At 45.3% G+C, this 27,439-nt stretch overlaps 3 protein-coding genes across 3 annotated transcripts in view; all 3 read right to left on the reverse strand.

Annotated features, from left to right (window-relative positions):
* Positions 1-4,012, reverse strand: part of TRIM66 (tripartite motif containing 66) — a gene marked incomplete at its 5' end in the record, with an annotated part of 51,719 nt that extends 47,707 nt beyond the window's left edge. The window contains one exon of the mRNA XM_082316785.1: positions 3,793-4,012. Within this exon, the coding sequence (XP_082172911.1) occupies positions 3,793-4,012 (220 nt within the window). The remainder of the gene's footprint in view (positions 1-3,792) is intronic.
* Positions 4,013-9,872: 5,860 nt separating this feature from the next.
* On the reverse strand, positions 9,873-13,345 carry RPL27A (ribosomal protein L27a). The gene is made up of 5 exons (XM_082318613.1): positions 13,264-13,345; positions 12,871-12,934; positions 12,179-12,254; positions 11,182-11,356; positions 9,873-10,052 (listed from the first exon to the last, which is right to left on the reverse strand). Exons 1-5 carry the CDS (start codon positions 13,264-13,266, stop codon positions 9,924-9,926), a joined length of 447 nt encoding a protein of 148 aa, XP_082174739.1. The 5' UTR covers positions 13,267-13,345; the 3' UTR covers positions 9,873-9,923.
* A 2,133-nt stretch (positions 13,346-15,478) lies between these two features.
* The window catches only part of DENND2B (DENN domain containing 2B), a 146,153-nt gene continuing 134,192 nt past the window's right edge, over positions 15,479-27,439 (reverse strand). Inside the window, exons 14-19 of the mRNA XM_082317029.1 lie at positions 21,249-21,426; positions 20,138-20,179; positions 19,014-19,125; positions 17,766-18,005; positions 16,774-16,860; positions 15,479-16,360 (exon numbers count right to left, since the gene is read on the reverse strand). Coding sequence (XP_082173155.1) covers positions 16,326-16,360; positions 16,774-16,860; positions 17,766-18,005; positions 19,014-19,125; positions 20,138-20,179; positions 21,249-21,426 — 694 coding nt within the window. The 3' untranslated portion in view covers positions 15,479-16,325. The remainder of the gene's footprint in view (positions 16,361-16,773; positions 16,861-17,765; positions 18,006-19,013; positions 19,126-20,137; positions 20,180-21,248; positions 21,427-27,439) is intronic.

Genomic DNA, 27,439 nt, shown 5'->3' on the forward strand with positions numbered 1-27,439 from the left:
GAAGATATCTCTGAGCACATTAAATGCAAGTGTGACCAATGCTTGGCTGAGTTTTGGAGGTGCCTCGCTAACAAGCGTTCACAATTAGGGATCCATGGTTATATATAGCACCTACATTACAAGCTAAAGAAAGCTGTATATTTTCAGCTGGAAATAATAAAATGCAGCAAGTGGACATCCATCAACAGTTGAAGTTACGTTAGTTCTCTTTAATAGTCTGTTTTCTGTTAGTTTTATCTGATCAGTTTGCATTTCTCTAATACATAACCCTGGTGTTACATTTCTTGCCATTCAAGTGGGGATCTCAGACCCTCTCTTGCAAGTGGGAAGACAACATAATGGAAGCATGGACAGTTTTTGACTTATGCACAGAATGTGGACAGAAATTATGCGGTCATTTTCCATGATTTTTGTTATCCAACCTAGAGAAGCACAAAAGGGCAAAGGACATTTTTAAAACAGAATTTCAGAAAAAAACAGTTCAACACACAAGTTCAATACAAAAACATGATACAATTAAATCTACCACTTCCCAAAGCAATTTACAAAGCTGGGCCACTACTAATCGCATTTTACAAGCACAAAGTGTAACTTACAGGTTAGACAAATTACCCAATTCGGTCACAAAATGTAAATAAGACCAGGCCTTGATATCAGTTAGCAGAAATCCACAGTGTGTTCCAAATCTTTCCTTATCTGCCTTGTTCTCAGGGGTCTAAACTGTGATTGAGCAGGGATTACCTGGAATATTTATTTCTTTTAAGGAAAAAAAAAAACAAACCCAACCCTCAAGCTGAGACAATCTTGCAAAAACATGAACTTCTCACAACAATGCACCTCCACTGGTCCTCATTTAGCTACTTTCGAAATGAATATGTTGGTGATATTTAAAGCACTAAAACAATTTAAATCTTTGAACATCTTATGGAGGGAAGATTTGCAGATAAAGGGTCGCTTATTTTGGCACCCAACTCCAACTCAGAAAGAAGGGATAAGCATAGGAACCTGGATGAATCTGGTTTTGAATGTATTCAGAGCTCAGTGAGAAAGAGCCAGACCCAAGAAGCCAAGGCAGCATGCAAGAACCAATTTTGTATGTTTTTACATTGTACTGTGAGTGGCGATTCACACAGGTAGGAGCCTGGGAAAGTCCTCATCTGAGAAATTTCCATCTCAGAAGATGGGGGAATTTTCTCTCTCTTTTTCTCACCCAGTCCCTCTCTTTAAAATTATTCCTTCCCATGCAGTAAACAGACTGGAAGCACACAACATGCAGATCTGCAGAGGAGAAGAATGTGGATTCTCTGTTACAAGAAAAGAGGGAGTAAAAAAAGGAAAGCGACACTGGCCTGCAGAAAAAGAAAAGACAGACTGAGAATTTTAAAGTCCCCTTCATATCAGAAGCATATGTAGGAGCCAAACTCGCAAAGATCATTTTCTTTTTCCACTCAAATTGCTTCCAAACTCTCAGTTCTCACAGCTTTGAACAAATTCCGATGTGTATGCAGCTTTTCCATAAGGGCTCTCAGTATCTCAGAGCTTTCATTCATGAGTCATCTTAAACACATACAAGTATAAAAGTAAGTTTCCAACATCAACCCCCATCAAATATCAGGACCACGTACCTCCATCTTCTCAGCAATCTTAATACAACAACAATAAACTAGAAAAGAGCTTTATGTTAGTATAGTACTATTTATAGTAAAGCATACCAAAACCCACAAATTGAAGTATGGTTTTGTAGCATATGTCAGATTGGCTTCACTTAGAAATATATTCATTTTTTCCATTCTTATATTTTGCTTAAAGAATTCATACTGAGTAAGGAACACATTTTTCTTACAGGCAATATTTCATGTTTACTCAGCTAAAATGGGTTAGCACATGTATTTACAGTTTCTCATTGGCACTTATATATGAACATACTTAAAGATAACACTGAAAGTTGAGTTCGTATTGTACTGCCCATAACTCAGCAATCAGTACAGATAAGACAAGCAACATTTAGAATCACACCATCAGAAGATTTCACAAATTTATCCTGGCTGACCTATGGTGGTTGCAGTTTCAGTCGTTGACTTAAATAAGAGACACAGATGTTTTGGTTTTGCTGCTCTCCTTGCTCATTTATTAACTGAGTCTCTGCACCTGGTGTCTCACTTCATTTACTGGGTCATCACTGTTCATTATTTCTTTTCTCTAATCTTGCTCTTTCCTATAGAAGTTCCCTATCTACAAAAAAATGAAGAAGGAAACAGAGAGACTTCAAGAACACAGAAATAAACTAGTATTTGTTCCAATTTGCTATAGACAATTCCTGATCCACTCAGGACCTGGAAGAAATATCTAATATTTTAACAACTCATAAGAACCTCTAGCTGCACTTCATCCAAGATCACCAAGTGGTGTAAGTTCACTTTTCCACTTGGCAAACAGAAACAAAGAGGAGAGAGGAATAGCTTAGATGTCAAATGAGGATACATAAAAAGTAATGGAGTGGTTGTTTTCAATAGCATTTTATTACAAAGTAGGTCCCTCAGATTTTAAGCCCTCTACGATTGGGCATTACAAATTTTAAGGAGACATTTACTTGAAATTACTGCCTTGTTCTCTCTGTCATCTTCTCCTACCTTTGTATCTTTTGCTGTCCGTACCCTACTCATGAATAGCCTTTCTCCTTTGCCATTAAGTTATTCCCTTTTCCTTTATCTTTTGTGTTTTGCTAGCCTTTCAACAGTGATCTCCTAACACTGTTTCCATTTGTTCTCAAACCTGAACTTGTCTAGTTTATGTTATCTCATCAATTCAGGTTACCATCACCTCAGGGAAGGTATCTTCTCTTCCTACATGTTTCTAAAATCTGCTATGGAAGAGATAATAAATGATGCCCCTTATTCATCTAAAGTTCAAAGCCTGTGAAAATACAAGTAATCTACATGCCTTTGCTCTTCTTATAAATTAGTAATGAGTCTGGAATGCTTCCCCATGGCAATTAAGACTCGTTCAGTTAAAATTACTGTATTCTGTGATCTAAACCCTGTCTTATCCCCAAAAAGTTACGTATTTTCTATTAACGTCACTACCAAAAACTGTACAAATAAGTTCAGGATTTCAAAAGCCAAAGTCACAAAATGCTTCTCGTCCTCACTAGTTTACTCAGCTTGTTAGGGTGAGTTACAGTATAGCCTACAGTCAGAAGGGTTCAGATAGAGAGAAACCACATTTACGATGAGATAAAAGGAAGAGTTTCAGTGCACCGCAATACACATATTCTAATAACAGTTATTATGACCTCTGTTAGGAACAAAAACAAAGAACCGGATGTTTTTGTGTTGGCATTGGGGGGGGGGGGGTGGGGGGGTGGCGCGGAAAGGGGAGAGAAGGAAGAATAAAATTACCACCACAACCAGTACCATGAAAGGTCCAACGTGTCCAAAAGATTGGATAAAGATGTAGCCTAGAAACTACCTTGTAGCATTTATTCATTTATTAAGCTAAGCAAATCAAATATTCATAATGTCACACTTGGTAATTGAAACTTAGCCCACTCTGGAAAATATTAAATGTTGCCTGACTGTGTCATTTCTTTTCAAAACAGTGCTGTTGGATGAAAAACATAACGAAGGAGGCTTGTTCCCAATCCACCCTCTGCTCTTACAAATCTTGAGTCTCTTAGTTTATTCCTTTAAAGTAGTGCTGTAAAGGAATAGGCTACAAAAAGTACTTCTCAATCCATCTATTTTTGTAATACTGTAATACAAAGAGCACAAGCCAGAGATTCTTAAATATTACCTTCGTATAGAACTTCATACTCAGTGGGAATACAGGTATATCCTTGAATCAAGTCCGGAAGACAGTCCTTACAGAAGGAATGAAGGCAAGGTAGCATTCTGGGGTCTCTCCTCCGCAGGTCCCATTTGCACACCAAACAATTCCTCAACAGATCCAGGGTCTCCATTTCTGTTGGCTGAAGTTTGACATCGAAAACACGAAGAGTCACAAAATGGCTCATGACAACCCCTTCACTTAACAAAACACTTGATCACTCAAGTGCAAACTAGAAGGCAACGGCGGGATGCACGTTCTCAGAAACAACATTTGTTTAGTCCTTGTGAAGAAAGAGGAAGTTCCTTGCAGCTGAAAATCACGTACCTGCTTTACAAAAAAGAATATCTTTGCAGATTGTTGTGCAGGAAAGTGTGGTTTAAGGTTTACAAACCATGATCCCACTATCTCTCTATAGTACTTGCAACTTCTGTAAAAACTGAAGTAATCTGTTCTATTGATCTACTTAAAAAGCTGTTACCAGGCTGAATTGTCACATGCCGTACATTTCCTGCTAGAAGCACTGAAACGGTGCAACAAAAATGACGATATTCTCTGACTGCTCTTACAATTTCACCTCAATATTTTATAGTTTTCAGGTGAAGCAAACAGTAAGCATAACTGATCATACGCCCATCATTTCAGCAATGCATGTTAGAAACCTGCCTTGATAAATGTATAGCATCTTCTGCCAATCTTCTTTATAAAAATTTAATAAAATGCACTTTGCAGTAATCAAATTTCAACTGTCAGGGTAACCACAGATCAAATTATAGACCAAACCGGAGCTTCCCACAAGCAGGACAGTGTTCTTCCTGCCAGCCTAAGCTCCCCAAGGTAAACTGAGAATTTTGTAGTTCATGTTCCATCCTTGATTCTGGGATTTTGGGAGATGTTGATCAGATACAGCCTGCAAAGGGAAATGTTTGCAGGTTGTATCAGAGGAGAAAAAGCAAATACAGTCTCGTTTCCCCTGGAATCACCCTTCCAGCTGACTGAGCCTCCTGGGGCCGGAGCCCCATGTAGCTGCCTGTTGCCTTGGCATGGTGCCCTTGCTATCAGCCGTACATAACCTGCAGCTACGATCTTCAGATTTCCCCAGCACAGAAGAGCAGCAGCTCTAATCTTAGGGCTATGTATTCTCTCAAGGGATTCTGTCTCGGTGCAGATTCCAGTGGAAATGGTTAGCAAGCGGGTCTTTTTTTTTTTTCTACAATGCAAAAAAATTATTAATCTCTCAGAAATTCACACCAAGAATTTTTAAAGTGTTGCATCCTGAAGTCATTGCTATTTAAAATATTTTAGAAAAAATGGACCATATGTTAAAGTCTGCATCATATTTCATACCCAAGACCCAGTCGAGGAACACATGAAAATAGGTAGATATCCACCAATTTTACTGAGTTCACTTAGACAAATTCAAACCTACCGCTAAAACTTAAGATTGTAATTTCAAAACTAGAGGTCCCTTTAGAAATGAGCTGTGGTAATTGTACCTGTGGTTTAACTAATAAACATTATATCAGTGCTTATTATATGAGCTCACTTTTCACAGTGCATCTTCATCAGAGGCAAAAGTCATTAGAGCAGCACAGCTTCTTAGCTTGCTCCATCTCTATTGTTGCTTGCAACTACTGTTGCTAAGAAGACAAACCAGCACGTACAAAAACATGTAATTTCTGCAGTAGGAAGTTGAGGTCTTAGACTACCACATAGTTTAGACAGAGAAACCACAGCCCAGGACCAAAGCATCCATCCACAGAGAATCAGTGCAAACCAAGCCTAATACTGGGAAATGCTGTATCACCATAAAGGCCAAACCTGTGGCTGAATGAGAAGCGGGTTACCATGCATTTTAATTTATGTTTTTTGCATAGCATATGAAACTATGTACAAGTTTTTTGGTAGGAGGGGGGAGGACGAGGGTGACAAAAAGTGTTTAACATTTCCTGCTCAGAGAAGTATGCAAATCGGCAGTCAGGCAGCTACATTAGCAGTGACCTGGCCACCCTGATGTGAAACTCCAAGTCCAGCAGCAGTGATTACAAAGAAAATAAACTTAATTGCGTTTGGAGATGTGTGGTGAGGGTAACGAGGCAGGGTGCAGGACAGAAATGGATGAAGATGGGGAGAGCTGTGGAGGCAGCTGGCCGGCAGAGTCACGCCTGGAAGGGGAAGAGAAGCGCTGGGCTTTTGGTGTGTCAGCCCAGAGGAGGGAAAGGAAGGGCATCGTGCTGGGGGGCTGCCTCGGGCCAAAAGAGCAGTCGTGGGCTCAGGACAGCAGCAGCCACCCCAACGCAAATCGAAGGGAAGCATCCAGATATCATGGGACTGGAACTTCCAGTAAAGCATCGATACATTTCATACAAGACGAGTTTGTAATGATGTATTCTCAGAGCTTCAGAATTTCTGTATTCTAGGGATAAACTCCCTATGCAAGTCTTTCAATTTCCTGTGTTCCTTTTTCTCAGATTTAATCAGATTATTTTTTTTGTATCTTCTTCCCTCCATTAAATGTGGATGTTGCTACACAAGGCTCATTACAGCATTTTGAAATGTTATAACATCAACTTTACCAGTTTTGTCTCTAATTGCTTCATTAGCAGCATTGTAAGTTGCCAAGAATTTGGAAAACATCGAATAAAAATAAAAATATTCCCATCTACCAAAGCATAATGTTTATCAGCCAAACAAAACCCAAAACCAAAAAACCCAAACAAATAAAGAGCTTTTTACATTTTAAAAGTTAGTTGGTCTTCATTTAGCTTCCTCATTTCTCCTGTTTTTATATAGGAAAACCCTTCACTTGGACATCGTGGACAGCCGTCCTGGAGGTTTCCTATCAGCCCTCACAGGAGCTTCTTGTTAAGCCGGTAAATGCAGTCTGTTTGTGATTACTCAGCCCTCGCAGACTTGGGAAATACGCCCCGAGAAGCGGCGTGACGCCCAGCGGGCGGCAGAGCCCGCCCCAGCCCCGCCAGACCCCTTCAGCCTGAGGCACCGAGCCTGGGCCCCGCCGCCCCCCGTCCCGCCCGCTGCCCCGGGGCGGCGGCTCTGAGGGGAGGGCGCGCGCCGAACGCCGCCACCGCTCTCGCCTCGGCGGCGGGCGCCCCCGCGCGCCCAACGGCCGCAGCGCCCCCACGCGCCCAACGGCCGCCGCGCCCCCGCGCGCCCGACGGCCGCGAGTGACAGGCGGGGGGCGGGGCTAAGGCGGGGCCCAGCGGCCGGGCGCCCCCGCGGAAGCGGCGCGCCCGAGGCGCCGCCGTGGCCGTGGCCGTGGCGAGGGGCCGCGGCGAGGGGCCGCCGGGCCGGCGCCGCTCCCCGCCCCGCTCGGCAGGGCCCACTCGACAAACGGCTCCATCTCAAAACCCGGGTTTGCTTTATTGCTCCAGACCCGCCAGACGGTGATTTCGGGAGTCAGGACAAGGCCCGGGCGCCGCCGAGGAAGGAGCAGTCCTGTCCAGCCCGAGCAGAGGTCTGTTACGGGCGAGGCTCAGCCACGCAAAACCCCAGACCCCAGCAGAACACCCCAGCTGGCCTCCAGCGGGGCAGAGATCAGGGCTGGTGGAGCCTGCGCGCTTCGCTCAAAGAACTTTTTGTGCTTAAAAGTAAGAATACAAAACATGGAAGAATTACTTAAAGAGATAATATCTTAAAGACATTAAATAGCAAAGAATTGAGAGTGGTGTCTACGATGTATGTCAGTGAGCCTGTGTCAGGTGCCTCTTGTCCTGCGTGCCCAGGGTACTTCAGTGTAAACAGAGCCCTTCGCTGGTCAGCCATCAGGTTGCCGACACGAGGGAGTAGCAGCGTTCCTTGTTCTGCAGTACCGCACAACCGCCTTTGAGGACTGAAACGATTTAGCTCTGGCAGCGGATAAATAGCATCGGATCCTGGGAGACGGTGGTCCCAGCAGTCCATGAGATAAAGTTCACGTACTGTTACCTCAGTATTTTACACACTCTCTGTTTGAGTTACCGTTCTTCACAGCCAGCAGTACCACCGGCTAAGGTGAACTATTTATCAAAGCAATGCATGTCAGCTTTACCCTAAAATTCTGCCCTGTAAATTTAATTATTGCCAAACACTAGGTTAGGAGTTCATTACCCAGGATCACATCACAGATCATACCACGTGTACTGGAAGGTAATTTGCAACTATTAGCAATAATTCAAGACTTCTAGCAGTGAGCATAAAAAAAAAAAAAAAAAAAAAAAGGTGACAGTGTCTATAGGCTTTTGGTCTGACACTTAAATCAAGCTCACTAGCTTTAAGTAATTGTTTGATTTTTACCGTTAGATAAAGATTCTGCTTTGGCACGCAGGGTCAAACCTTGCATTGGCAAAAGTCCTATTTTGATGTTACAACTAGGCAAGCAGTATGTTAGGTAGTCATTTTAAGCCAAATACATCAGAAGTTCGTCTAGTGCAGTTCTAGAGCTGTGCCCTTGCTTTGTATCAGCCGTAAGGAAGGCTGAAGCCACCTGGCACCATTTCTGTCCCAGACGTGGCAACTTCGGGAATTGTGTACCCTACTTGAGGAGGGTATCGATTGCAAACGGTAATGAACAGTTCCTGTAGTAGTTCAGTCATTAAGCCACAGTTACAGCACATTACTGCTGTTACCAACCCTTAAAAGCACAGCAACCTGGAACTGCCATCTGTCAGTCCGGTAACACCGACAAGAAGCTGTAAAAGCTTCAAGCCTAGCGCAATCTGTCCAGCTAGTCTGCCGCAATTACCAAAAGGACACCGTGCTGCTGCTACCATTGCTATGAATTAGTGAAACTGAGAATCAGTACATGCAGAAGCAATTTCGTCCTGTGGTAGAAGTCAGCCTGATCTCAAAGAAATCCAATGGGTTCACAAGCTGTGGTCTAGCAAAGAGATTGCAGGAGCATAGCGCTATACCATCAATGAAGAGGCGACTTACACTATCGACGACTATGAGCCTCATGTTCCGATGACTACAGGATGCAAACACCTCAGCTGGTACTCAAGAGTACTACACCAGTAGTTTCTAAAAAGCACATGGATTAAAATGGCCCGCGTTTCGCATGTTGACTGTGATCAGAAGCTAGACAGCTGTCATCCGTTTAGCAGCAGTGGAAGCACTGGAGGGACAAATGCAAGAATCATAATTTAGAAAGACCTTTCATTAACAACGCCACGAAAAAGCAAAGAAGAATTTAACCACATTGTTGAACTGAATTCAAAATACATCTTGTTTCTATGCACAACGCTGATAAAGAAACGCCGATCACGTTCTGTGGGAGGCACAGTTGCCATCAGCTGCAGAGGCACAGCACGCAGCGCTGTTCTGCTCAAGCGCTGGCCTTACTTGTGAGAAAGCTGCGGACGAGGCAGAAACCTGCCTGAAGTGCTGCTCATGATGTAAGCCTGGCAATAACGAGGCAGAAACCTTGAATTGTTTCTTCCCACCTACTTCAGCCCTTCCCTACTGTCCCACACTACTCCTAGGGATTTCCCCTTCATTCCCTCCGATACCCCACCTTAGTGGAAACGGGACTACAATTGTTTCGCTCTCCCAAAAGAAGCCTATTGATCACAAAGCTTATTGATAGCCATTTCCCATACTAAGTCTCTTTTGCACGGCAGTTTCTGGTATACTACTACCCACTTCGCCTTGTTCCATTGCATTTCTTTGTCCACACTCTTGCTGTTTCAGTCCCAAAGGCCAAGGCAGTATCCCTGCAGATTTCACCTAGATGTCATTTTAGTGTACAAAAATCCCCATCAACAGAACATGAAGTCACCTTTTCACAGAGAGCTGTAAAGAGGATCACCAGTTGAAAGAGCTGCACAAGTACGGGACGAACTGTTTTGCTACCCCATAAAGACAAAACGATGAGGTGTTTGTACGTGCCAAATGCTGGACACTGTAGCCCGGCAATTCAAAAGATAGTGAGAAGCATTCAAACCACTAATCCAAAACTGCCAGAAATAACTAAGCAGACAAGACTTAAGTGTGAACAGTGTCTGGACAAGTCAGGAAAAAAAAAAAAATCAGAAGCTTCTGTAAATCAGTACACTTTACACATTGTCTTTATTCAAAAAATTTGAATAAAACAAAGGCTTTTATGCCACAAGCACACAGGCACCACCAACTTCTTTGATCTTCTCCTCTGCTCTTCTACTGAAGAACTTTGCTTTCACAATTACAGGCTGCTTGGGCAGCTTCCCCTTGCCCAGGACTTTGTAGTAGCCCTAGAAAGATTAAAAAAACCTGTTTAGTATCAGCTTGCAGGCTCCTACATTCAGACCTGCCTTTTAGCATGCACCAGTTAAAACCAAAACCATGATCACCATGACCTCAAGCGTCTGTCTCCAATATAACATTGGTACGAATGAAAGAAAAATACCCTGCACGACCTCATGGAGTTGCATTTGTTCAGAGAAAAAGTGGAAACTGTAGACTGAAATTTTCCTGTAATTTAGAAGCTCGATTTTTTTTCCTCATACTCCATATACAGAAAACACTGTGAAATCTGACAAAGAAGTCGCCAACCTTTCCCCACTTTTCTGAAGGGGAGAGCAGTTGGCTGCACTTCCGAGACTATCTACTACCCAATAACTTCTGGCCAGTGCTCTTTACCTGTGGGACATCCTGGTACTTCTGAAGAGAGCAGAGGACTCTTCTGCACGTCTTAAATGTACAGTGGAAGCTTTTGCAGCAGTAGCTGTTCTCTACCACTGGAATCCTCTCATCTCGTTCCTGTCCTTTACATTGAAAGGACAATCATGGCACAAGGTCCATTAATACTACAGCCCTTGAAGTCACTGCTTGTTAGAAGCAGCAGCGTAACTGGCCAACGCAGGTTATCTTCATGTGGGACACAGAACGCACTCACTTGGCAGACTAGTTAGTGTCACTGATTCGGTGGCTGGCTAAGACAGGAGACATCGCAGCCAGTGAACAGGGATCAGATATTTATGTCCGAGAACTATAGCACACCAAGACAATCAAACATGTTAAGATGTGACTCTAGTCTCGATATTATAAGTGACTTTATAGAAATGAAACTAGTTCTGCCATCTTTTTATACATGTCTTCAGTAACATTTTAAAAAAGTAATCTTTCACCACCTTCCAAAATAAGGGAAGTCCCTGTCCACAATCCCACTCAAGTATGAGAAAAAGTTCTTACAGGAAAAAATGTAACAGTGTAAGTACCTGTGTAACTACTTATATGCCAAGATATTTGTCCTGAGAAGTTCACAAATATTCAAGGACTGTAGCTTATTTGCAGTTCACCGTTTTCCTACTTGGATACGCAAAGCTAAGTTACACATGAAGTGACCAGGAATTGCAGGTTTAAATACGAGCGGGAACTTACTGAGCGCACAACATCAATGACTGGGGCCAGTCCAGCCTCGTTTTTTGCGTAATTGAGCCTCGTCTGCTCACTCACAAGCGTCCATAGTTTATCCAAATTGACAGTGGGACAGAACTTTTGGTTTCGCTTCAAGTGATAGTGTCTCATGCCTACTTTTCCGAAGTAACCAGGGTGACTGTGAAAGAAACACATTCCTCATTAGGTCACATTTTCAATTCACCCTGAACAGGTAGGACTACAAATTAACCCTGAAACAAGCATCTTACTTCATCAAGGTAATCAAAATGTCACATTATGCTTTTATTCATATTAATACATGTAGTATTTAAGTGCAATAATCATTAGTATCCAAACCAATGGAAAATTGTTTTCTCTTAAACTCACAACGCAATCCCCCTCATCGGCGAGCCTGGTCCAGCCCTGTATTTCCAGGGCAACCCCAGCTCCGCGAATCCAGGGAGGGCTGCATTGCCTGAGGAGTTTCAGCGCTCCTGTCACTAACCTGGTGACTGACTGAGTCAAGAATGGTCACAGCCAGTGAATATAGATTAGTGGTTGCTGTCCGAGTACTCTAGCACACCAGGACAACAGGCAGTGTCCAGATGTGACTCTAGTCTCGGCAATAAGTAAAGACGACATCCCTCACCTTTACAGTATGCAGCGAAATAGGATGCAGTTTGGATTTAGCATAACATTTTCAATTTACGTAACGTTTTATGTGCGCATCACTAAGTGGGGACTACGTTGTAACAGGCAAGTTTGGTCAAGCTTACCAAATGCTGCACTGAACTCTTAAAACCGCCTGGTTTAAGTGAAAAGGCCTTTGATTTTAGGGTAAATGGGGACATGAGTTGACTGTAGCTATAAGGCCACACTTCACGTTAGAGGAAAAAACACACAGGATTGCAGGGAATTTTGTTCATTCACACGTAAAAGTTAGTTGTTTCTACTTCAGGAACGTACATTTTGCTAGTACATATTTTAAAAGTTGGCTTACTATTTGTCAAAGTTAATCCTGTGATGGTGCATACCACCAGCATTACCACGCCCTCCAGGATGTTTCCGGTGTTTGCCTAGACAGAAAAAATTAAGTTTGTTACACTAAGAATATTACACATAACACTTGAGCTTAGAGGTACGTGCAATGTCAATTTAAGCTAATTATTCTGATTCTATCCCCTCTTCTGAATTAATCTCAACTCAGCAAGATAAGCCAACTAAAAACTAACCCTACAGGAGAAAAAACACCCAACCATATCATGATCCTAAAGGTCGTCTCCAACTTAAACGATTCTACGATTGTGTGCCCCCGGTTAGCTTACAGGAGCACAAGACGACACCAGCGCTAGCACAAGTCGGGTGACAGGAAAAGGCAGGAATGGCCAGGGTTAGAAGGGACGCAGCCCTGCCCGGTAAGCCGAAGGTGTCACACAACCAGCACCCACCGCCTGACCGCTGCTCCCGTTCAGTTACACGCCCAGTGAGGCGCAGAGGAACGTGCGAGGCTGCCATCAGCCCCTGACCGAGGCTCCCGCCCCCACAGCGCCGGCACCGCCCGCGCAGGCTGCGGCCCTCGGCACCGCTCACCCGCCAGGACGAGCGCGCCCCCCCCCCCCGCGCCGGGGAGGCCCCGCCGGGCGCGCGCTCGCCGAAGGGCCCCGGCCCCCCAGCGGCCGCCTCCCCACTCACCGACGCGGCCGTGGCCGTGGCTAACGTGTCCTCTCAGCTTCCGCGTCTTCCTGAGCCGGGAAGGCTGCGGGGAAGCGGGAGAGCAGCCGTGAGCAGAAGAGCCAGCCAGAGGCCGGACCGCCACCCGCCCTCCCCCGGGGCCGGCGCTGCTCCGAGGCCGCAGCCCCCTCGGCGGCCGCGCAGCCGGGCGCCATGGCGGCCCGGGCCCGCCGAAGGAAGGCAGGCCCGAGCGGCCTCACCGCGCCGCTCTCCCCCGCCGCGCCCCGGGCTCGGAGAAGCGCCTCCCCGCCACCCCCCGCCGTCCCCCAGCCACCTCCCGCCGCGGGAGCGAGGGGGGCGGCCGCGGAGCCCCCCGCCCGGGCGGGCGCGGCGCGGCCCGGCGCCGGCACCCACCATCTCCGCGGCGTGCGCCAGGGAAGAGAAAGAGCGCGGCGCTCGCGAGAGCGGGGCAAGGCACGGCGGGGGCGGGGGCGGGGCCGGGCGGCGCCCCGCTCTCGCGAGGCTTCGCTGAGGCGCCCGCGGCGGGGCTGAGCCTCGCGAGATGCGCGGCGCGGGGGCGTTACCGGCCGCTGCTGAGGTACCGGTCGCCGCCGGCCGGGCACGGCGCGGCCGGGAGGGCGAGCGGAGCGGCCGTGGCGGGGCAGGCGCCGGCAGCCCGGCCCGACTCGGGCTTCGGCCGCGCTTCGGGCGGCTTCCGCAGCGCGGGGAGCCGGGAAGGGCGGCGCTGCGCCGCGCCCCGCGGGCGCTCACGGCTCGCCGGGCACCCGCGGCTCCCGGGGGGCACCGCGGGCCCGGGGCTGCTGCCGCGTTCCGTGCCGCGCCTTTTTCCTGACGGACGCAACTTGCTGTCGCTTCCCGCTGGGATCTGTAGCAAAAGCAGGATTCCGAGCAGGATTTAGGAAAATTTGCAAGCTTGGCCGCTTTATTAAACATCGGTAACAATGGGAAAATAAATACTACGTACTGAAACACGGCCATCTGCCACCTAGAGTAACGACTCCTGGAGAGTGGTACTGTTTCCTCACGCTCGTTTTTTATGTATTTTATACCATCAGACCTTAAACAAACCTTTTTGGTTTTGAACCTTACCAATTTCAAACACAGGTCTCCGTATTGGGTTTGTTTTTCTTCAGGATTTCCTTCAGTAACGTTCCACGCTCAGGAACACCATTCGTTTTAACAACTAATACAGAAGGCAAAATAATGCACTTCCTATTTTTCGTCCACCTGATCCTTTCCACCACAGACCTCAGGATAACATGAGGATTGTTTTACATAGCCATAGTTTGAGTATCAAGAAGGCACCCACAAATTTTTTGAAACGCGTCCTCACCTCGTCTGGTACACTCCTCTGGTTCATGTTACAAGAACTGGAATGACATGTTGTGGGTAACGTAATGTTTAAAAGCTTTCTACTTAGATTTTTTTAAAGTGCAGGCAGAGGAAAACAGCTTTGGTGTGGGAGATGGGTTTTACAGCGCCGCATCCTTGTACATCGGCGTTCTGTGGCTTTTTCTTGCCTTTGTAGCAACTCTTCTCTGCAGGACTTCCTTCAGCCAATGAGGTTTTATCCATCATTTTCTTAGGAAATGTATTTCCCCATATATTTACTAGCAGCTGTTGTTTATAAAATAGCCAGAACGCACCTGTACAGGTGAAGTTACTCCTTCCATTTTGAAGAACTACACCTAGAACTTATTCTGGAACAGAGTAAAACTAATGGAAGTCAACATTTGCGATTACATTTCCATGTAAAAGTGTAAAAGCACTTGATATTTTACAGACATTTCATGTACGCTTAAGAAGCTTTTGTATATACACGAATGTGAGGGAGGTAAGGAAAAAAGGAAACGACTTCACCTTTTTAGTGAATAATCCCTCGATTTTGTTCTATGAGGCTGATAGCAAACCATAACCACTGTCAGGTTAGGAATTGCGCAAGCCTCAAAGCCAGTCTAACTAAAGAAATCACACTGCAAATGAAGAAATATAAGTGTTCGTTTGTTTTAAGGTAAGAAGCTTTAGCTAATTTTCATTAGCTGTCAGACTTGCAAATATATTCAAGTATTTTATATTTTCTTCTTCAGCCTAAGGGAAAACTTGGAGAATCTCAACAGGAGTTATGTTACCAGGTGAAAGATGAATGTGGTACTTGGGCAGCGCTCCCAGCTGTGCAGGCGGCCACGGCAAGCTAACCGTTCCCGTCCTGCTGAAGAGCCTTCGCTGAACTGGAAACACCACCTGAACAGACGGCAATTAATGCAAAAGAAAAGCAGGCTCTCATGAAACGTAGGTGATGGAAGTTTAGGTGAAGGCTGCCTGCTACACGCTGCTTGGATTCTACTCTGATCATCTCACCAAGGTAGCACAAAACCAACCTGAAAATACCACAGTTCAGGAGCAGTATCTATGATGCAGTGACAAAAAGTAGTTTGCTGCTAACCCATGCAAAGGAAAAAAAAAAAAGTTTTACAAGATGCTTCCGTTAGGATAAAATGAACAGAACAGGGATATAAAGTGCCTTGTCTCAGCCCTAGTGAAAAACACGAAAAATCCAACTACGTATCATGAAATAGCAAACCTACTAAAGACAGGTTCGTAATAACCATTATATTTTAATTACAAATTCATTAAAAATCACAGGAAAGTTACTGGGTTTGTACCTACTCAACACCAGAAACCGCAGCGGTTTGCAATGAATATAAACAAACAGCTATATTTACAGAGTTTATTAGAAACCATACATACATACATTAGGAAAGGATGTACTGTACCTACTCGTTGCAGCTCGCATGTCAAAAGAACTGAGATCTCCTCAGGTTTAGCAGTCTTAGTGCAGAATGGATTACACGTAGTTTACTGACCAGAGTTCAAACCAAGTGGAAGTTTTGTATTGTGAACCAAGTACCTTATTATCAAGTTACTTTGTTATTTCTTTCTTTTAAAATTAATTAGCAGGAAAAAAAAAAAAATACCAACTCTGCCACATAAAAGCAGCCCCCGTGCGTACAACCTCTCCCACGTACCCGAGTCCATTCACCCCGCAGTATTCAGGCATCAGTGTAGCTCTCACAAACATCCCGTGAAGTCAGTGGTTCTGCTGAGACAGTCAGCTGCACATAATCAGCTATTCATTTTTGCACCAAGCATAACTCAATTCATACTAAAGAAAAAAAAAAAAGCACCTGTTATTCTCAGGAATATACAAATATTTACCACAGTTGTCCTCGCTCATTACAAAATCAGTTACAAAAGCTTACAGCACATTATGTACAAATTCTATCCAAATACATAAAGGAGCCATCATCTGGCACACTGTCTAACAGCATCGGGCGTCACTTGAAGCTGCGGTCAGCTTGCTCCGCTCTCCTCCCGCCTCAAACTCTGCAACGCTGCAGGTGTCTCACGCGCAGCGTCGTAAATAGTCTTTGGGTTGGTATGTCAGCAGGAAGGAGTTAGTTCTTCTTGTGAAGGAACTTCATTTTGTTTCCTAAAGAAAGCACACCATCAGTCTCTAGCATATACTGAAAAGCCAAGGGCAAGCAAAAGTTACGTAGCAAATAGGTCTAATTTGTAATGTAATTGCTGTAGAGTAACTCTTCTACTGAATATCAGCAGGGACAGCCAGCTATCGAATCCTGGGTGGTCAGCCGCCTGCCTTTTCTCCTCCTCCATCATGGCTTGGTTCCCCCGCCCCCAAGTGAAAATGAAAGTGTTAACAGGGGTCATAATTAAATCTGGTTTTGTCAGCTTTAAGTATGCTTTCATTGTTTTCCTACTTCCTATCATGTCAAAACTGGTTGACTATCTGATTTCACCTCAGGTAAGGATTTTTTAAATTAAAAAAAAAAAAAAAAAGACATGAAAATTCATTTCAGAAATACTTCTACAGATTTTCCTCACCAAGGCCTCGCAGAAACTTGTTTACTCCACTTTGTTCCGTGTCTGGAAGCTCTTCCAAGTACTGTTCAACCCTCTGCTCGAAGAGACCTGGGGCAGAGGGGGAACACGGCGCTGGGGCGAGCTGGGTCCGGCCGAGGCCGCTCCCCCGGCCCCGCGCACTCCCAACGCCGCACCGCCGCAGCCCGGTGCCCCCGCAGCGCTACCGCCGCGGGGGCTGCTCCGCTCCCGCCGGCACCGGGGCGGGCGTCGCGACCCCAGGCCGCCCGTGGAGGGCAAGGGAGCCGGAGGCGAGAAGGGGGTGAGGGCGGCCCCGCAGCACCCCCGCGGGCAGGGCGGCCCTCGCCGGGAGAGCTGCCCGCTCCGCCCCGGGACAGCCCGGCACCGCGCCGCCACCGCCTGCCGGCACCGAGCGTGGTCCCTCGCCGCGCCTCCCGCTCACCGCCCCCGCCGCAGCCCCGCTCACCGCCACGCACCCCGCGGCCGGGGCCGGGGCCGCCGGGGCCCGCGCAGCTGGCGCAGGCGGCGCTGGGGCGCAGGCGCGGCCGCCCGGCCCGGCCCGGCCCCGCGGCAGGGCGCGCCGCGAGCAACCCGCGCCGAAATAATTAACCTCCGGCAACCCGCGCTGGCGTTAACCTTTTGTTCGGCTGGGCTTTGTCTTAGGACCGCTGTCACCTCTTCCCGCCGCGAGCACCGCCAGGCCGCCTCTGGGGCGGTTTCCCATCAGGGACGGGCAGCGCCTTCGCAGGGTCCTTCCCAGTTTCACCTTTGAGCGATTTAAGGCGCTCAGGTGTGAATATCCTTCTGGTTAAAGCCTTTGTATTATCACCACCGTGGCTACGATCTGGGCCCACAGGAAGCGGACAACGTGTTTCGGGAGATTCGTCAGCCACGCCGAGTTCGCTCATCTCTGACAGCGGGCAGAGACGCCCGGCGCAGCGGGACCGGCGCGAAACACGCGTCTCCCGCGTTGCAGGAAAGAAAACCAGCCTCACCTTTCGCCCTGCATTTTCTCAGCTCTCTGTCCTGGATGAAGCCAGCAAACATTTGGGATTCCATGAAAACTTCCAAGAAGCGGCGGATACTCTTGGAGGCCACAGATTTACGGAAGGCCTCCCTTTGGAAGGCACGCTCTCCTTTTTCATTCTGGGTTAGGAACAGGGAATAATGGCCAACTGTCTCCACAAAGAATCGGATAAAAACCTCAGACACTAATCCATTCAGGGTGTTACATTCTGCAAAATAAGGCAGCAATAAGACACCAAAATCAGCTGCTACCAGAGCTGTCAGCATTGTCATCCACAGGGGGCCAGGCACTGTCATCTAGCGGTTTACTGGTGCCGTGCTAATAACTGAGAGGGGTGGTACCGGCTCCTTGCTCCCTGGATATACGTCAGATAGGGAAAAGGGTAACAGCTTTAGAATCCAGAGTGCCAGTCTACATAATTGGTGTTTCATAACCAAGAGTCAATGAGAAATACAAAACGTCAGGAAACAGCTCAGAAAATTAAAAATTTTGTGTGTGCTTCATCAAAATTGTACCTCATGTTTTAACTCGAGTAAGCTTTCTTGAGAAGCTTCTGAATGACTCAGAATTAAAATGTTTGTTCTGGGGATAATAAGCCTTTACCAAGAACTGATCAAAAAGGGTATGTTGTAGAATTTGGGTTTTCATAATTTCTGAGATGTTAAAGTGGTTTTACATATGTAACACAGATGAATAGAAATAAATTTAAAAAACTGAATAGGGGCCTGTTCCATACCTTTTAACCACAGGCATTTAAATTCACCCTGGGCTGGTTTTATAATTGCTGGAGAGAAATATGAACCTTCAGAGGCAACTCAGCCCCTCTCGCACTGGAACTATTTTCTGGAGGTACCTGCTTTTCTCTCCCCTGAATGTACTGAGCACCGCAAGCAACTCCAAACTCAGACACACCCCTGAGCATGTATAGTTATCTGGATTGAATTAGGGCCAAGTTAACTGCAAACCTCTGCTAGAGTAAAGGTTTAGAGGTACTCATGGGAGTGCAGGTCATTTACAAAGAAATTAAATAGATTGCTGACACTGTACTACCGTGGGTTGATGCTATCAGTCCCATTCCCTGTGTGTTCAGAGGCTATCTTCGATGTCGCAAAAGGTATTTGAGTGCTAAAGTCCCATCTTTCTTTCTCCTGGATGGAAAGTCACAGTACTACCTACGCGCTTGTTTATACAAGTCCCTGTTTCCAAATGAGCTTACCATCATCTGAATCACTATCTGAATCCTGATTTATCAGTTCGTTCTTTCTCTCCAGAGCCTGCTCCAGAGCAGCTTGCAATTTTCTAGGTAATAGTGTGTCTTCATCATCCATCTGACAGAGGAAAAAAAAAAGATCTTTAGATCACATTAATCTATGCAGCAACTACAGCAAACACTTTTGCAAGGTTTAAAATTCAGAAGAAAAGCATTTTGTATCTGCAACTGTCACGCCTACATAAACAAAATGATGAAAAACTATGTGCAACTCTCATATTTCTAAACAAAATTTCTTGTCACTCTTAATGAGATGAAAGTCAAGACCGATAATCCAAAAAGCAAGGTAAACATATAGAAGCTTGGAATCAGCTCTTAACGTGACAAAGAGTCCAAATAGTTGTTTTTAACTAAATACACATCATGCAAAGCCTAGCTACGTGTACACACAGCTGCTCTAGTTGGTTTTAGGCAGCTTCTTTGGTTCTTGACAGTTGTTTTTACTTATATTCTAGTATATCTTGTTTTCTGGGTTTTACCCCTGTTGTTTGCTTCATCTTATTTAATGCTTGTTCAGCAAAAGCGAGTAGACACAAGAATCTTAGCTCTGCAAGTACTATTCACCAGCCGTATCTTCCAGGGAATCGTGCAAGAAAGTTTACTCATCTAACCTGCAGATTGTTATTTTTGAAATTATTTAGTGCCACATTACTATCAGGAGATGGTGACCCTTCATCTCCCTGTTTACAAGGCTCCTGCTTTTCCTACCACATTAAACTATTTTTCACATTTCCTCTCTCACTCAGAAACTTTTGTTTGCAATTTTTGTCCTTTTCACCTCCAACAGTGCGAGTTTTCTTGCTAACATGATGTCACTATCTTTGGATGTTTTCTTTGCACTGTGAATACAGTTCTTGATTTCTTTTGACAGTCACAGCCTCAATCCCTTTTGCATACCTGCAGAGTAGTACTTACTTGCAGGTGAAACAGAAAACAAGTACTTTTTTTTTTTCTAATCTCTGTCCCACTGCACAATTCCTGCCAAATATTTCTAATCAAAGAAACCTAATCACGATATAGGAGTAAACAGCTTGCCAGACTGCATGACAACATTTCGAGCTATACTTTACCTGCCTGATGAATCGATCAGATCCCAGGTTAACCATCAAAGCCTAAAGAAAAGAAAACACTGTAGTGAAATATATCTGAAGAGACAGAAAACATTCATTTGTGTCTGCCTTTTAATAGTAAAAGATCATCTGAACGGTCCCAAGCCTTGACATGAATCAAATTCCTACTGTGAAACAAGAGGCTGTATGCTTTATAAAACAAGAAGATGAAGTTTTTCTTTACAGGTTAAAGTCTAATTTAACATAGATACAACAGATCTCATACTAGGTTAATATGTAAAAAAAAGCTAAAAGGGTTAGGCAGGTCTTTTTCCTTAAACCCAAGCAAGTTATTGCTAATCATCTTTGTTAACGTGCAGATGAAAAGTATTTCAGAGGGGTTTAAAGAAAACAGTGTCATTTGAGGCAGCAGGGCTTCTGAAGGGCAAGGGTGTGAAATATTAATGAAGCAGCAAAGCTGAGAGATGGAGCTGGGAAGATGTGGGAGAGCAATGTTGGGAAAGTGGGAGGAAAACAGAGCAGAGATTTACATGGGCAAGAGGCACAGAGAGTCTTGAAAGCGAGCACAAGAAAAAATGACAGGAAACTAATAGGAGTAAGAGAGAAGAGCGTACCCTTGAGTATTTCTGTGGTATTTTGCTGAAAGAGCTGATGAAGTGCAACTCTCATTTGATTTCCAATATAGTATTAACAAAGTCTTAGAAGTAAAAAAAAAAAAAGCCTTAAAGGTTTTGTTTTCTGGGCTGGCTATGGCTTCATGCGCAACTTCCATTAGCATGAATAGGTATCATAGCAGATAGCACTTCACGTCTTCCTCTTCTTGTTCCAGGTACAACAAAATCAGAACAAATAAGCATATTTACACTGTACTTACTTGTTGACCAGGTTAACATTCACTTCTCTGTGTCAAGGTGCCAGGTATGGGAAGAGGGGTGGAATAAAGAGAAGACTAAACCTACTCCTGCAGTTTTACCAAGAGGCAGTTGACCATGAGAATTAGGCAGAGAAGAAACAAAGAGGCAGATTAAAAATTAAACGTGAGGATTTATGTGCGAATGGCAGGGTGAGGCCAGCTTTACTCCAGGCAAACAATTCTGGTGCCAGCTCCTACCTCCTCTACGGGCAGCTCCTTCAGTTTGGGCAGAGAGCTGGAGAGCAGTCCCACCAGGAAGGGGGTAGGGCAGCACACGATGTCAATCATGGATGAGGGCAGAACAGGAATGAAGGTGTGCTGCCAGGAGAAGGGGTACAGCAGGGCCACCACGGCGTGCGAGCAGCTCGAAAGGGTGCTGGAGAGAGAGGAAGAACCATGTTAGCAGAGCTTGTTCTTCATCCACAGTACCTACCACCTGCTGATAAACTCATCGTGTTAAAATGCAAGCGCCCAAGGGGCTGCCTTTTAACATATCACTTCTGACTTCAGACTGCCTTTGTCCCCTTCCAGTCCATTCACTTCTGTTACTGTGTGGTGTGGTAGCTCCTCTCATGCCCACCTCTACGTGACTTGAAACTAAAGGTAAAAAACTAGAATCAGTTTGTTTTCTTATAGCAGTCAGAAGACACTTTGATCTAGAAGATGAGGTTTAATGTTCCCAACAGCACTCAATAGCAGCCGCTTTGAATGATGCTTAAAATCCAAAAGCAACTTCAGTTCCTAGCTGTTACAACCAGGTCAGTAGTAACAGCACATAATACTGATGTTCTTATGTCGAGCGCTAAGGCACAAACAAGGGAAAATGAAAAATAAATATAAAATAAAATTGAAAAAAAAAAATTTCTAAAGAAAAACCCTACTAAATCAGATGTAAAAAACCCCCAAAACTCAATACTTGCTCCAAAGGAAATCTAGTAAAAGCAACACATTTTTCAAAGTTTGTATATTTTTGTGACAGCAGCATATTTTTATTGCAATACATTTTGCTGGGCTTATTGACCAACTGTAACAATAAAGGCATTAACCTTGCTCAGTAGAGTACTGTAAAATACACATTGGTACCCCCTAAATACTAAGGCTTAATATAATTCGTGGAAAATGTCTTGCATACATTGTCCTTCTGTCTACTGAAGCTGATTCCCTTTTACAGTCACATGGGTCCCAAATGTTAAAAATAAAGGAACATCATTACCAAGCTAGTTTTAGCATCGGGGGAATAAAGACAGGCTCTCTGTTTCAGAGCTTTGATTTTGGAGTGGGTTACAACATCTGTTTCTCGCAGACTGAGGATGACAGAAATTTGGATTTTTACCCAGCCTAGCATGACTGAGCTAATTTTCTCACAGTGCAAACTTCTGCTGGGCTTAATGTAGCCACAAAGAACTATAAATAACTAATAACTTCAGAGCTGTTACTGCTTGAGAATGCTGGGGGGAAATGCCGATTTCTTCTACTGCAAGACTTGTTGGAGACTTTAGGTGGCATCAGATCTCCACTGGAATAACCCTCGCGAGCATTTTTAGTTGTGGGTTATTCCAAGGCCAGGAGAAAGGTTTCACCTGTTTGTTCCTGTCAGTGATTAACCTTTGAAGTTTGCTGAATGGGAAGAGTGAGAATTAGAGGACAAGGAGAGAAAAGGTTGGGGAAGAGCAAATGCTTGTCTTTTACTGCAAATAATCTGTTGGGTTTTTTTACTTGACATTTCCTTTAACATCTATCAATAGCATGTTTTTATAACATATGTCGTCTGACACAGGTTTGTTGTAAAATTATGCGTTTCTCTAATTTTTTTTTTTTTTTAATAGCAGGCAACAGTGCTGCCATTGACTCATATTTTGGTCTCGAGTGTCTACCATAGCAAGCATAGTGGTGTGTTTCAGGAGAGCTGTGGAGCATGGTACAGACTCCCAGCACTTTCTCAAGCTCACTTTAATGACTCTGTGGCATTTTCAGCTACTACAAATTCAGTCATCTTAGCTGGGTGACTAAAAAAAGAGCCACGTTAAGCTAAAAGCAGGAAGACAAACATTCTTCTCATATTCAGTTAGTATTTTTTTCCTTTCTATAGAATGCCCTTTTGTAACTTGTTGTTTTACACGCAGTGCTGTGACGTAAATCAGCCCCTGCATCCTCTCGTGCGTGCTATTCCCACGCTAGGGGAGGCTTCGGGCTCCGGCCCAGGAGACTGGTTTCTCTTCCAGAGCTTTCCCGGGAGCTGGCTGGGGCAAGGCAGCAGCTGAACGCAGCCAGTGGCCGTGGGGGGGGTGTCCTGCGGCAGCACCCTGCTCTGCTCTGCCAGTGTCCTGCGGGTCACACCATCCCCCTTGTCAGCACCTCGGCCTGTGCATCTTAAGGCTATGGACATAGGTTTTCAAAATTCAGCCTCAGAAAATCTCCCTGTGAGCTGTCTCAGGCTGACCCCCATGAAACACTCGCTCTGAACTTTCAGTTCCCAGAATCGCCCCGCTGCCCTCCCTCGCGGACACTGCTCGTGCAGAGGGCAGCGGGAGTCCCACACGCTGTTACCAAACTCTTGCTTGTACAAAGTGCCTCGTGTCTCTTCTGTAGCTGGAAAGATTCATAATTAGAAAGGATACACATCTTTCACTTCAGCGTGAGGTTTTTACATTCTATAAGGTCAAATTCAGAGATGATGGATGTAAGGGAACCCCCAGTTTAAATCTCTAAAATATGGTTCAGATCCTTTTAAAAAGGTATTATTCATGAGAAACGTGTTTGGTAAATTAAAAAGAAAGCCCTACCCTGGGAAACCAAGTCCACTCCAGTTTTTCCTTTCAAGATATGCAACCCACACATTGTCCCACTGTTCTTGTTTATGAGAAATAAGAAGTAAGGTCAGATGATTTATTTTCTTTAAGGTGTGTGAAGCACACAAAGTAAAGCAACAGAATAGTCAATTAGATTTTCAAAATGTTTTCACTTTTCATAGTCCAGGGCAGTTTTGATAATAGAGAGCCAGTTTTGAAAGTGGGCTTTTCATTTGGCCTGTGCAGTTTTACAGGAATGCTGCATAATGTTCTAGCTGTTGCCCTACTGGAAAACACTTCTTATATTACCCATATGCAGGTAATTTTATACACGGGCACAAGAAGCCAAACTGTTGCATGAGTCACACGCTAACGAGGAACATAAAACATCACATACTTCAGAGGGTAAGCGCTGCCGGAGTCGTGCGCAAGCGGGAGACGCGCTATGATGATCCCAGGGCTCCAGCCACCCCCGTACGGCACAGGGCCAGCTGTGCCCGGGGTCCCAGAGCTGCGCTGGCGTGCGGCTCCCTCCCCCCCTGCCTCCGATACACAGGTGGTGCCGCTGCCCGTGCCCGCAGCACTAACGCCAAGCTCTCATCCCGCCCCGGAGATGCGGGCTACGCTGCCGGCCTGTGATGCTCTGTCTCTGCGGAGCTGCTGACGGGAAGAGGCAGCCTCCTGCTTAAACCCAGCACGTCTCTCTGCTCTGTCAGCGACCGGCTGCCCCGCGCACACGTTTAACTGTACACGCGGAATAAGTCTACTAGCAGTAATTGACTGTGAAAAGGTGACTGTGTTGCAAGTTTTGTGGGATAAGAGAATTTTCTGACATACAGATATGTAAGGCTATTATCTAGCCATACTACACAGCTTACGCCACTGAACTCATCCCATTACCCTGTACTCATCCCAATAATTTGCACTCCATTAAAGCAAAATTAGTGAACCATTTCTAGAAAAACACCCAGTTTCAATTGATTTCAAAACACAAGCAATCCACCACTTCTCCTTCCATTTTTTTTCCATGGTTATCATCAATAATTTTTATTTAGAATTTGCCTAGGTTTTGGCTCTTCCTGTGACTTTTATCCACTAGATTAAAAAAAAACCTTCAGTGTTTGACCTCCCCATGGAAGTATTAATGAGAGTTTGTATAGTCTTATTAAGACATTCTTAATCACAAATTTCTGATATTTTCACTCTAAGTATCAATAATTATAGGAAATTAGAGACATTTATCCTTTACATTAACAAATACACAACTTGATAAATCTTTTCAAATATGGAAAGGCTACGTTATCATTAAAACATCTCTTGAAGAAGAGATCTTTTATGATGTTACAGAAAAAAGATAACAATGCATCTTTCCCACTCAAATTTGATTTCTCTTCCTCTAGGCTACTTTGTTTTCCAAATAATTTTCTCATGATGGAACACAGAAACTTCTCCTTGTTGTGTACTTGGCTGTGGAGATGCAAGGCTCAAACTAAGAGCCGAGGCACAGGAATTTCAGACATTACCATGACTCAGCCAAATTGTGGGGACTGCTTGTGAACAGAGCTTAGGCCCGTGTCAAAAGCCAATTAACGTGACCTAACTTTGACTCAACCAGAACATTTACTGTCCTTTAGATAGCAGGATGTCTGCTATCAATTCCTGGGTTGGTCAACCAGCAAAAAAACCCCAAGTCTAGGCTATATTAATATCTAATCATAGCACAATTACCGTATTCTGAGAAAGACACATTGTCCGCTGTTGAACAGTGAACGGACACTGCCCTGGCTGCCGGGAGCACTGCCGATGAGGACGCTAGTGCTGGATGTGTCTGTTTCAGAGAACCATGGCTCATTGCATACTGCAAGTCACCAACTCTCATGAAATGTTAAAGTCATATTCAGTTACACGTACTACTCACATCGGAAATATTCTGCAGATACACTTGATGATTCTCTTTTCTCAGGAAAGTTACATTCCTTCTCACTTGCCACTCTACCACCTACAATTTCTCACAGATCCAAGGGAGCCTCACACCCTGAGCATCTCCTAAGTCCAGGACTAAGCCTCTAGCACAGAGAAACATTTGCTGGCAGGGCTCCCTGATCCTACCTTGCTACTCTCGTGCATCTCCACAGTCATTTTGGCATTTACATTGAAGGAGGGGAAGGTAAGAATATCCCTTCCCCTTCCTCCTCGTCCTCCTCTCCCAAGGGAGAGACAAGTTTACTCAGCCAGGAGGGGAGGGATGACCACCCCTTATGAGCAGGGCCAAGCCACACCGTGGCTCCATCACCCCAGGCCTGGTGCCAGCTCTGTGCTATGCTGATGCTCTGGATCATGCACAGGACTGGGACCAATTGTCAGAATCTGGTCCCTCCGCTTCCTCAGATGAAGAAATGTAGCCAAAAATGTAAATTCACAAAGAAGTGTTTCCACTGCTGGTGTTTAATTTTCCACAACCTTTTCATGTTTCTCATTTGTCCCTGCTGATTTAATTATGTTACTCTGTCCACATTTGCTGAACTCTTTCGTCTGCTATGCTAACGCACACATGCTCCAGCCCACAACTGCTCTGTGACCGAGTTACCTCCCTGACCCACATCCTCTCGCCTACTCAGGAGAGCTTCCTCCTACTTGAGGTTGGAGCCTGGAGGCTCCGTCCTTCCCAGGTGTAATACCTCGACTCAGGTAGGTATTACACACCCACGTGCCTCATCACAGGCCACGGCCGTGCTCTTCTGTGATAGCTCCCACCCTTGTCCCATAGATGAAATGTGCAGTAAAACCAGATGCCTGACACTTCCCTCCCACACCCTTCAACACCTTCCCCAGGTCCTGGATTAACTCCAGTCTCTGAAAGAGAGAAGTCTGTGACAACGCTGCAAGACAAAATGGTCTGGGAGGTTTGCAGAGGACTCTGTAAAAGGCTCTGGGAAAAGGCTACAGGGCTGAGGATTCAGCCCATCTCCCCTCCAACACACACGGACTGCAGAGGTGGAGGGGAAGGACAAAGCAGAAAGCTTGAAAAACATCAAGTAAAGAGAAAATGGAAGTAAAAATTGTAGCAGACCGCTACAGTTTGGATGGGAGATGGAGTGCATGTAGGATCGCAGTTGCTGTGCAGGCAGTAATTTGGAGCAGAAGTGTGCTGTGCCGGATACAATACACACCTAAGCTCTGAAAAAATAAAGGTTTCTCTGGGTGGATAAGGTAAATAATAGCAGCACTTTTATTCAGGTGGATAAGACTAAGTAATAGCATCAGGGACAAGATATAAATGAAAATGTATCAGCATTGTGACAGTCTCCATTCTCCAGCTGTCTCACTGTAATCAGCTCCTGCAACATTCCTGCAGAAGGTCAGCTTTTAAAGCAAGCCCTTGAGAATCCCTGGCTGTCAGAAGAGCCGGCTGACAACAGGGAGATGTTACCGCTTTCTCCCTGCTCCACAGTGTGGGTGCTCAGCCCCAGTACCCCCCTTGACACCCAGGCACCCGTCGTCTTAGGCTGTGTGCACCAAGAGCCCCCAGATAAATGGCTTGCGCTTCATTCCTGGGGCTGCTGTGCCGTGAGGACATGTGTTTCGTTAACTCAGATAACA

This window comes from Platalea leucorodia (assembly GCF_965183815.1).
Source record: "Platalea leucorodia genome assembly, chromosome: 7".
NCBI classification, from domain to species: Eukaryota; Metazoa; Chordata; class Aves; order Pelecaniformes; family Threskiornithidae; genus Platalea; species Platalea leucorodia.

Bases quoted from the DNA above. Each gene is read 5' to 3' on its own strand.
- RPL27A (XM_082318613.1), bottom strand. The intron at 11,357-12,178 runs GTAAGCCAACTT...TTTCTTTCACAG, and splicing joins AGGATTAACTTTGACAAATA to TCACCCTGGTTACTTCGGAA. The intron at 10,053-11,181 runs GTAAGTTCCCGC...TAATCTTTCTAG, and splicing joins TCATTGATGTTGTGCGCTCA to GGCTACTACAAAGTCCTGGG.